This window comes from Theropithecus gelada, chromosome X (assembly GCF_003255815.1).
Source record: "Theropithecus gelada isolate Dixy chromosome X, Tgel_1.0, whole genome shotgun sequence".
NCBI classification, from domain to species: Eukaryota; Metazoa; Chordata; class Mammalia; order Primates; family Cercopithecidae; genus Theropithecus; species Theropithecus gelada.
In genome coordinates, this window is record NC_037689.1 from 152,608,583 (window position 1) to 152,621,018 (window position 12,436).

At 36.0% G+C, this 12,436-nt stretch overlaps 1 protein-coding gene across 1 annotated transcript in view; it reads right to left on the bottom strand.

Moving 5' to 3' along the window:
* CLIC2 (chloride intracellular channel 2) overlaps window positions 1-11,627 on the bottom strand; it is a 34,074-nt gene extending 22,447 nt beyond the window's left edge. Inside the window, exon 1 of the mRNA XM_025372401.1 lies at window positions 11,183-11,627. Coding sequence (XP_025228186.1) covers window positions 11,183-11,239 — 57 coding nt within the window. The 5' untranslated portion in view covers window positions 11,240-11,627. The remainder of the gene's footprint in view (window positions 1-11,182) is intronic.
* Window positions 11,628-12,436: the final 809 nt, after the last annotated feature.

Sequence of the window (12,436 nt, forward strand, 5' to 3'; positions counted from 1 at the left end):
ATGAGATCTACCATTCTTTCCCAAAAACTCCTTAAGCTGATAAGCAACTTCAGCAAAGTCTCAGGACACAAAATCAATGTGCAAAAAGCATTTCTATACACCAATAATAGACAGTCAAATCACGAGGGAACTCCTGTTCACAATTGCTACAAAGAGAATAAAATACCTAGAAATACAACTTACAAGGGACGTGAAGGACTTCTTCGAGGAGAACTACAAACTACTGCTCAAGGAAATAAGAGAGGACACAACAAATGGAAAAACATTCCATGCTCATGGATAGGAAGAATCAATATCGTGAAAATGGCCATACTGCCCAAAGTAATTTATAGATTCAATGCTATTCCCATCAAGCTACCATTGCCTTTCTTCACAGAATTCGAAAAAATCTGCTTTAAATTTCATATGGAACCAATAAAGAGCTTGTATAGCCAAGACAATCTGAAGCAAAAACAAAAACAAACAAACAAAAAACCCAAGCTGGAGACATCACGCTACCTGACTTCAAACTATACTACAAGGCTACAGTAACCAAAGCAGCATGGTACTGGTACCAAAACACATATATAGACCAATGGAACAGAACAGAGGCCTCAGATATAACACCACACATCTACAACCATCTGACCTTTGACAAACCTGACAAAAACAAGAAATGGGGAAAGATTCCCTATTTCATAAATGGTGGTGGGAAAAGTGGCTATCCATATGCAGAAAACGGAATCTGGACCCCTTCCTTACACCTTACACAAAACTTAACTAAGATGGATTAAAAACTTAAACGTAAGACCTAAAACCATAAAAACCCTAGAAGAAAACCTAGGCAATACCATTCAGGACATAGGCATGGGCAAAGACTTCATGACTAAAACACCAAAAGCAATGGCAACAAAAGCCAAAATTGACAAACAGGATCTAATTAAACTAAAGAGCTTCTGCACAGCAAAAGAAACTGTCATCAGAGTGAGCAGGCAACCTACAGAATGGGAGAAAAATTTTGCAGTCTATCCATCTGACAAAGTGCTAATATCCAGAATCTACAAGGAACTTAAACAAATTTACAAGAAAAAAACAACCCCATCAAAAAGTGGGCAAAGGATATGAACTTCTCAAAAGAAGACATTTATGCGGCCAACAACCATATGAATAAAAGCTCATCATCACTGGTCATTAGAGAAATGCAAATCAAAACCACAATGAGACAACATCTCACACCAGTTAAAATGGCAATCATTAAAAAGTCAGGAAACAACAGATGCTGTAGAGGATGTGGAGAAATAGGAACGCTTTTACACTATTGGTGGGAAGGTAAATTAGTTCAATCATTGTGGAAGACAGTGTGACAATTCCTCAAGGATCTAGAATCAGAAATACCATTTGACCCAGCAATCCCATTACTGGGTATATACCCAAGGGATTATAAATCATTCTACTATAAAGGCACATGCACACATATGTTTACTGCAGCACTATTTACAATAGCAAAGAGTTGGAACCAACCCAAATGGCATCAGTGATAGAGTGGACAAAGAAAATGTGGCACATATACACTATGGAATACTATGTAGCCATAAAAGAGAATGAGCTCATGTCCTTTGCGGAGACATGGATGAATATGGAAACCATCATTCTCAGCAAACTAACAGAAAACCAAACATCACAAGTTCTCACTCATAAGTGGGAGTTGAACAATGAGAACACATGGACACAGGGAGGGGAACATCAGACAATGGAGCCTTTTGTGGAGTCGGGGGAAATGAGAGGGAGAGCATTACCTAACGCATGTGGAGCCCAAAACCTAGATGACGGGTTGATGGGTGCAGCAAACCACCATGGGACATGTATACCTATGTAACAAACCTGCATGTTCTGCACATGCATCCAAGAACTGAAAGCATAATAAAAAAAGAAAATGTGATATATATACACACACACATATGTGTATATATACACACACACATATGTGTATATATACACACACACATGCACACACACACACACCATGGAATACTACTCAGCCATAAAAAGGAACTAAATAACGGCATTTGCAGCAATCTGGAAGGAATTGGAGACTATTCTTCTAAGTGAAGTAACTCAGGAATGGAAAACCAAACATGGTATGTTCTCACTCATAATTGGGAGCTAAGCTATGAGGACGCAAAGGCATAAGAATGATACGATGGACTTTGAAGACTCAGAGAAAGGGGTGGGGGAGTGAGGGATAAAAGACTACACATTGGGTACAGTGTACACTGCTTGGGTGATGGATGCACCAATATCTCTTAAGTCACTACTATATATCTTATTCACGTAACCAAGCATCACCTATTCCCCAAAAACCCATTGAAAAATAAATAATTTTTTTAAAAAAAGAAACAAAATCATTGTGTTGTATACATTGAATATATACAATTTTTATTTGCCAATTAAATACTCTAAAATAAAAAAGGAAAAAAGAAAATGAGCAAATGACATGAACAGACATTGCACATACAGATAACAAATAAGCACATAAAATGTTCAATTTTATTAGCCTTTAGGGAAATGCAAATTTAAACAATAAAATGTCATACACACCTTTCAAAATAGTTAAGATAAAAATAGTGACAACACAAAACGCTGGTGAGAATGCACAGAAATATTGCTGGGTTTAATGTAAAATAGTATGACCACACTGGAAAGCACTTTGGCAATTTCTTACAAATCTAAACATGCAGCTGCTACGCAACCAAACAACTAGACCCTTTGGCATTTATCTCAGAGAAATGAAAACTTATGTCCATAAAGAAACCTGTAAAAGAGGATTTATACAGCCTTGTTTGTAATAACCCCAAACTGGTGACAACCAAAATGTCCTTCAACAGCTGAATAATTAAGCCAATTGTGGCCTATCAGTATCATGGAGCAGTACTCAGCAATTAAAAGGATCAAACTGTTGATACACACAACAACTTGGATGAAGTTCCAGGGAATTATGCTGAGTGGGGAAAAAAAGACAACCCCAAAAGGTGATATACTGTATTATTCCATCCACATAGCATTCTTGACATGATAAAATTATCAAAGCGGAAGAGATTAATGGTTGAGGGATTGGGTGAGACACAAGTGGATGTGGCTTTAAAAGGGCAACACGGATCTGTGTAGTGATGAAAATCTTCTGTATCTGACTGCATCAATGTCAATAATGTCCTGGTTTTCTTATCATACTATAGTTTTACAAGATGTTATCATTAAGGGAAACTTGGTAAGGGGCACACAGAATCTCTCTGTATTATTTATTAAAATGGCAGGTGAATCTGCAACCATCTCAACATAACACCTTAATTTTAAAAAATTTTAGTCATAAGAAACAAGACACACATACACACAGAGAATATATTTAATGTTATAGAAATAAATTCATAATACATTGTTAAATAAAAATAGCTTACAAAACAATATATTAAAAGCAATGGCAAAAAGCGCAATTAATTTTGTACCAACCTAATATATGAAATAACCTCTTTTTGATGAATATATTTATCTATATAAGTGAAGAAATAGAGCATAAAAAGCTATACACATAAATGTTAAAGTGGGTGGTATCATGGATGATTTTTATTGATTTTATTTTCACTTAGCGATATTTTGTAATTTATGTAACTAAAATAAAATAAAGTCACTTAAAAAAAAAAAAGAATGAGATCATGTCCTTTATAGGAACATGAATGGAGCTAGAAGCCATTATCCCTAGCAAATTAATGCAGCAACAGAAAACCAAATACCACACATTCTCACTTAAGTGGCAGCTAAAAGAAGAGAATACATGGACTCATAAAAGGAAACAGCAGACACTAGGGCCTATTGGAGGGTGGAGGGTGGAGGGTGGGAGGAAGGAACAGATCAGAAAAAAAATAAAACCTAATGGGTACTAGGCTTCATACCTGGGTGATGAAATAATTTGTACAACAAACCCCCATGACACAAGTTAACCTATATATCAAATTTGCACATGTACCCCTGTACTTAAAAGTGGAAACAAAACCAAAATGGAAGACCATTTATCATGACCAAGTGCAATTTATTCCAGTGATGCAAGAATGGTTCAACATACACACATCAATTAATGAGACACATCAACAGAATGAAGAACAAAAACCTTATGATCATTTTAATTGTGCTGAAAAAGCATTTGATAATATTAAACATCCCTTTATGACAAAAAACCCTCAAAAACACGGGTATAGAAGGAACATACCTCAACAGAATAAAAGCCATATATGACAAACCCATAGCTAGTATTATACTGAATGGAGAAAAACTGAAAGCCTGTCCTCTAAGATCAGGAACATAACAAGGATGCCCACTTTCACCACTATTATTCAACATAGTACTGGAAGTCCTAGCCAGAACAAACAGACAAGATAAAGAAATAAAAAGGCATCCAAATTGGAAAGGAGGAAGTCAAATTATCTTGTTTGCAGATGATATGACCTTATATTTGGAGAAACCTAAATATTCCAATGAAAACTCTTAAAGTTGATAAATTCAGTAAAGTTGCAGGTTACAAAATCAATGTACAAAAATCAGTGACATTTCTATATGCCAACAGTGAACAATCTGAAAAAAATCAAGAAAGTAATTCCATTTACAATAGCTACAAATGAAATAAAGTACCTAGTAATTAACAAAAGTACTAAAAGATTGCTACATGAAAACTATAAAACATTGATACAAGAAATTGAAAAAGACACACAAAAATGGAAAGATATTCTATATGAATTGGAAGAATAAATATAGTTGAAATGTCCATAGTACCCAAAGCAATCTATAGATTCAATGCAATCCCTATCAAAATGACAAAGACATTATTCACAGAAATTTTTAAAAATCCTAATATTTATATGGAACCAGGAAAGACCCAGAATAGCCAAAGCTATCTCCTAAGGAATACCTGACTTCAAATTATACTACAGAGCTATAGTAACCAAAATGGCATGGTCCTGGCATAAAAAAGACACATAGATCAGTGGAAAAGAATAGAGAACCCGGAGATAAGTCCATACATTTACAGTGAACTCATTTTCAGGAAAGGTGCCAAGAACATATACTGGGGAAAGGACAATCTCATCAATAAATGGTGCTGGGAAAACTGGATATCCATATGCAAAAGAATGAAACTAGACCCCTATCTCTCACTATATACAAAAAATCAAATTCAAATGGATTAAAGACTTAAATCTAAAACTTGAAACTGTGAAACTACTAAAAGAAAACATTAGGGAAACTCTTCAAGACATCAGAGTGGGCAGAGATTTCTTGAATAATATGCCATAAATACAGGCAAGCAAAGCAAAAATGGACAAATGGCATCACATCAAGTTAACAAGCTTCTGCACAGCAAAGGAATCAACAATATGAAAAGACAACCCACAGAATGGGAGAAAGTATTTGCAAACCACCTATCTGACAAGAGATTAAATAACCAGAATATATAACGAGCTCAAATAACTCTATAGGAAAAAATCTAATACTGTGTTTGACAAATGGGCAAAAGATGTGAATAGACATTCCTCAAAAGAAGATATACAAATGGTGAAGAGCCATATGAAAAGGTGCTCAATGTCATTGATAATCAGAGAAATTCGAATCAAAACTACAATGAGATATCAACTCAGCTCAGTTATTAGATTGGTAAAAAAGTAATTGCAGTTTTGCCATTACTTTCAGTTGCAAAAACCGCAATTACTTTTGCACCAACCTAATAAAATGGCCTTTATCCAAAAGACAGGAAATAACAAATGCTGGTGAGGATATGGAGAAAAGGAAATCCTCATACACTGTTGGTGGGAATGTAAATTAGTACAACCACTATGGAGAACAGTTTGGAGGTTCCTCAAAAAAATAAAAATAGATCCAGCAATCCCACCTCTAGGTATCTACCTAAAAGAAAGGAAATCAGCATATCGTGGAGATCTCTGCACTCCCACATTCATTGCAGTACTATTCACAATAGCCAAGATTTGGAAGCAACCTAAATATCCCATCAACAGATGAATGGATAAAGAAAATGTGGTGCATATACACAACAGAGTACTATTTGACCACAAAAAAGAATGAGATTTAGTCATTTGCGATAACATGGAAGGAACTGGACATCATATGTTACAGAAAATAAGCTAGGCACAGAAAGACACTCTTCACATGTTCTCACTTATTTGTGAGAGCTAAAAATGAAAACAATATAACTCAGAGAGAGAGAGAGTAGAAGGATGGCTACTAGAGGCTGGGAAGGGTAGTGAGGGGGTGTGTGTGGGGAAGTGAAGAGTGTTAATGGGTACAAAAAATAGCTAGGAAGGATGAATAACACCTAGTATTTACTAGCACAATAAGGTGACTGCAGTGAAAAATAATTTAATTGTACATTTAAAAATAACTAAAACAGTTTAATTGAATTGTTTGTAAACCAAAAGATAAATGCTTGAGGGGATGGATACCCCATTTACCTGATGTGATTATTACATGTTGTATGCCTGTATCAAAATATTCTGTGTAATCCATAAATATATGTCATAAATAGATATACCTACTGTGTACTCACAAAAATTAAAAATTAAAGTTAAAAACCAATTAAAATGGGGAAGAGATTTGAGCACGTTAAAAAGGAAGATATACAGATGATAAATAAGGACATGAAAAGATGCCCAATATCATTAGACATGTGGGAAAGGCAAATTAAAACCACAACGAGCTAACATGATAAACACATTAGAATAACTGAAATGAAAAAGAATGACCATACCAAGTGTGGACAGGAAAGTGGAGCAAGTGGAACTCTCACATAATGAAGTGAAGTGTAAAATGGTACAACTGCTTTTTAAAATATTTTGTCAAAGTTAAATATGTACCTATTATATGACCCAGCAATTCCAATCTTAGGTCTTTACCCAAGAGAAATGAAAGCATATGGCCATAGAAATATGTAAGTGAATACTTATAACAATATTCACAATAGCCCCAAACTGGAAACAACCCAAATGTCTTTCAATGGGTGAATGAATAAACACATTATGGTATATCCATACAATTGAATGCTTCAGTAATAAAAAGGAATGAGATATTGAAACACACAACAACATGGGTGCATCTTAAAATAATTATGCTGAGTGAAAGATAGCAGGCACAAAAGCATACATACCATATAATTTCATCTACAGAAAATTCTAGAAAATGTAAGGCTAACAGAAAGCAGATCAATGGTTGGCTGTGGCGGAGAGAGGTAAAGGGTAGGGTAGGGAAGACTGACTGCAAAGAGACACAAGGGAACTTTCTGAGGTGATGGACGTATTCTACATTTTGATTGGAATGGTGGTTATATGTGCATATACATTTGTCAAGTTATTAAACTGTACACTTAATGCATGCATTTTATTTTATGTAAATTTTACCTTGATAAAATATATGAATATAGAGAAATTCAAAAAGAAGAACAAAAAACACCCCCAAATAAATGATATTATGCAGAGGTTGCAGACATTGCAATGACAAAGGTAAGGATATGACTATGGGAAGAAGCACCTGAGAGATGATAAGGACTAAGATCCCTGGAGGAGGGAAAGTCAGGGATCTGAGGGGCTAGAGTGTTGGAAAAATCATCTGTGTAGATATTAAAATCACCAAGAATTATGATAAGAAAGACTAGAGAGAGTAGCCTATACAAGGAAATAAAAGGTACTTAATCTTACGGCTGCTCTGATCTATTATGTGTAGCATTATTAAGGTCCAGAAACACTGGACAAAATTTCAATTTTTTGACAAAATTTTCTTTCCGTGATAGTGGATGTGACAAAGAAAATGATATTGTTGATCTTTGTGATGGCGGGGTGTGAAGAGGTATGGGAAGAGACAACCAACCTTAGCAGCTGCATTTGTTTTGTAATGGAAGTCAGACTAAGGATCCAATCAAAACTAGGTTTAGTGAGGGGAAACATGATTAAGGGTGGGAGGCAGGAAGAAGAATGGAGTCTGATAATAGACACAGCAGGAAGGGTGGATTGCCTTTGGCAAAAGGAGAATAAAACACTGAGGTGTGGGGGAAATGCAGTAAAGTTTTACAGGAAAACAGAAGATTGTTTTTTTTTTTTCTGTTATGTTATGCTGATTTAAAGTGCCATCACATAAAATTTTAGGATATAAATTCACTAGCCTGATTGATGAATTACCGACCTCTTAATTATCTTCAGCTGGCAAAGACAGGCTGTGGCCATTCACCAAAACAATTTTTTTTCTCTTTGTGTTTGTGATCTAAGTTTTTAAACATGAAAAATAATAATGGCAATGATAGTTAACATTTATATAGTATTTACTACATTGCCAACTACTGTGCTTTATATACTTGTTTTATTTAATGCTTACAAATAGGATGATGCTATGAGGTAGGCTCTGTTATTACTCTTGTTTTACAGGTGAGGAAACTGAGGCTCAGAGAGGCTAATTTGCTCAAGTACAGTCGGCTAATCAAGAGTTGATGACATACATCCTCTTCTCACTTAGCAAATTCAGGACTAGGACTATATCCTCCATACACCATACTCTTAAACACTGCCTTCTCTCATTTAATAGTTTTGTCGAATTTTTATATTAATCAGTCTTTATGAGTATTTATAACAGCTATAAGATACTTTGAAATGGTCTGAACACTCAGAGAAGAGTATCATCTCTTCCCTCTTTCTCCCACACATTAAAAAAGTTTTTGACAAAATTATTACATTCAGAATTTTGGTCCAAATATTAGATTCCATAATTTTATGTACAAATATACTAAAACTTAATTTTAGAGTCTTTGGTACAGAATGCAAACATTCCATATAACAACAAACAACAAACCATTAAGATTATTTCATCCCTGCACTTAGAGAAAATAAAATGTGTGTTATCAAATCCTTTGTTCTTAGTTATTAGATAGAAACCTTGCTCAAATCATTCAGATCTAAAAGACAATGTTTTTATTGACTACACAGAACACATAGATATTGTGGTATAAATTCTTAATTGTGACAGGAGAATGCTTAATCTCTTGTAGTAATGCCTTTTAAAAATTACTCATTAGCACTTTTAGTCCTTCTCAACCCCTATTTCCCCTCCCAATATCTTCCATGAAACTTCTAGAGACCTGTGGAACACAGCTTAAAATAAAACAAAAACCTGGACCAGATGATATTTGAGGTTCTTCCAGAAAATCTGTAGTTTGTATCAATGTCATCAGATAAGCTTACATCTATCTAGAGCACTCCACCTGATAAAATTCTGGAATAGTTTACTAAAAAGTTCACACAACTGAAAACAATTGAATAATATTAGACATAGTTATTTTAAAGTATTGGAATTCTAACTCTGCCACTAACTAGCTATGTGACCTTGGGCAAAGTTACTTAGCTGCTCTTTGCTTTAATTTCTGTATTCATAAAAGAGGGTTAATAATAAACCACTTAGCACAGTGCCTACCATATGGTAAGTACTCAATAAATTATTGGTTACTTTGAAAGTTATTATTTAATTCAACATTTTCTCATCCATGTGTGACTTGCTAAAGTTTCCTGTCCAGATTACCACCCAAATATAAAAAGTCTATGAAGATAAACACATACATCAAAGCCAACAATTGATTTAAGGAGTCTAATTGAGTTGAATTAACAGTTCGTACAAAGGGAACACTTTAGTTACCCAGTGAAGAGACATTACTTCTGATTTGGAATTGGTAAATGTAAAAAGCTAGCTAGGAAATTACAGCTCATTTATATCCTATCTGAGCAGTTATATGTTTTGCTACAACCCAGAGATAGGAGAAGTCGCTCTTATGCCCGATAGTTTAGCAAACACTTAATCGCGTTACCTAGCACTGCAGGAATTCAAGGGTCTTTCTCTCACAATTTTGAAAAGACAGGTTGGTGATGTCCTTGGTGTATATATGTGACAAACTGTTAAATAATCTAAATGGCTGTAAACACATACTTTTGCCAATAGGTATTTAACTTAACATTTGGTGAGTACATCTCATTTTATGTCTTTGTAAGCCATCAGGAAGTTGTATAGTTTTAGAGGCAAGTTACTTAAACTTTATTGCCTTAGTTTACCTATCTAGAAATGATGAGAACAACATTATAATATTGTAATAACTAAAAGTTGTAATGAAGTAGTAATAACTACTACTATCACTACTACTACTGATGATGCTAGTAATATATAAGCACCGTTAATAACAACCCATCTCCTAAGTTGTTAGGACTAAATTAGGTAACATATGTAAAGTGTTTAGAAAAGAGCCAGGCACAATATGAGTTTGTTATTGTTCTTATTATCCTGAATACTTCCAATAGTCAATGAAAATAAAGGGAAAAGCTAAACAGTTAATGCAAGCAAGGATTTAGTAACTATTTAATTTTTACTGGGAATAACCCATATAAGTTTTTCTTCCTTGATGAGCTAATTTGGAAACACATGTTCCTTTCTCTTGATTTAGGGGTTTTCCAAAGTGCTTTTCTGAAAAGTTAAGACATGTTAAAAAAAAAACCAAAAAACTCCATGGCAGACCAAAAAGAAGAAGCAGAGCATTCTAAAATGTCCCCCTCCTCACATAACAAGCACATAGACTCCTGGTTTTTTTCTCCCACAGCGTCCATGTGACCCTGCTGTGATGTTTGTCCATTGTAGAAGTTTAGGAAGTTCTGTCTGGGCTATGTGTGGGAATGGAGTTCTCAGGTCATTCTCCACCCTCCCCTCCACCCAGTCAGGCCTTTCAAAACCTATCTCATAAAACACAGATTCTGAGACTTGGAAAGCCCTTAAGGATCATCTTGTCATGCTCCTTCATTGTATAGATGGAGAAACAAAGGTCTGGAGAGAGGGAGGGATTTTTCTAAGGTTATATAGGAAGCCATTGCGAATATAAGTTAGTTGCTCACTACAAACCAGTCTAGTGCTTTTCCACCATATCACCTTGCCTTTTTCAGAAGAGTTCTCTTTTCCTGTTGTCATCTAAGAACAGTCACATACCCGGGCATTTTTCGAGAACTCAGAGTAGGAAAATAATCACAACATTTTTTCCTATCTCTAGCCCAAATGTGGAGAATTTTTAAAAAACATTGGACTTCAGTGTCAAAAACTAATATATTCTACATGCAGTTATTATAGCTGGAAAACTTACCTTTACAAAAAGCTCAATCTCAGGGTCCACTTGAGTGCTGGGCCTCAGGCCTGACATCTTTGTCTTTACTGCCAGTTGTCAGCCTCCTGCCTCCTGTAGAGTCCACAATACTTGTAGACTCTTTTCTCAATTTTATCCAAAGACTCAAGTAATGTTGGTGCTTTAAGAAGAGAGTCTAGTTTGTAGTGGACTGAGTCAGACCTGGAGCCAGTCTCTTCTCTCAAGAGGTGTGACGCAGAAAATTCTAGATGCTTAAGTGCAGCTCTTGAATTCGTTTTCCTTCTTCCTCCTGACCCAACATTTAAATCAAGGAGGAGCCAAAGGGCTGTGTATAAACTGGCTGGCTAGAAGGGTGGGGGTGTTTCCAGAGAGGCTTCAATGCCATGAGTCAGCATAGGAGAAACACATGCACACAAACACACACATGCAGTGCTAGCTTCTATATATCAAGCAGACCAGATGTTCTCTAGAGCCTCCCTTTGAGTCCTGGGCTCCATGCCCAGAAAAGGGCCTCTTATTGGTGTTCCTGTAACTTGAAAGCATTTCCAGGAAAAGGGCCAGAAATGACTTGGATTTTTATTATTGAAAAGGATGTTTATCCAATGATACTGTCTAAAAGAGGGTTAAAAAATTGTACTTTATTAAATGTTTCCACCCCCAATTCTACTGCTCACACAGCCAGATTTCTGTTCTGGGTTGCAAATTTCACTTCTCTCTACAACCAGGGAATGTTCACTGGGGTGGTTGAGTCTGGGGGCTTGTTTAGCGTGCCCCACCTAGTTCTTTATTTCTTGGAAGCTTGGACTGGAACAGATCACTTCCTTGTTTTGGCGTCTGTTTCAGGAACCACCATTTGTTCTGTATTTCTGCTTGTCAACCCTGGGAACAGCAGCAAAACCAGTCAAATGGATCACTCTGTGTCTGCAATGTTTCTGACAGCTGTATCTGATGCCTCCAGGGTCTGGGAGTAGGACCCTGGGATCAACAAACCTCTTTGTTGGGAAGAGTCTCTTCCTGCTTGGAGCAAAACAGAATGCAGATCCATCAGTTGGGCACCACTGTGGTCCCCTTTCTCTAACACTAAGCATCCCCCATGCTCATATGGGCTGTACATGCACCTGCCATTGCCCTGTGTAAAGATTTACAGGATAAGAAACCCTTGAAAGAACTCAGCCTGCTCCATACCTGTAGCTTCTAGGGAAGGAGTGACTGATATGTAGGTGAGTGTTCTTCTGGACGAGAGAAAGACCTCAT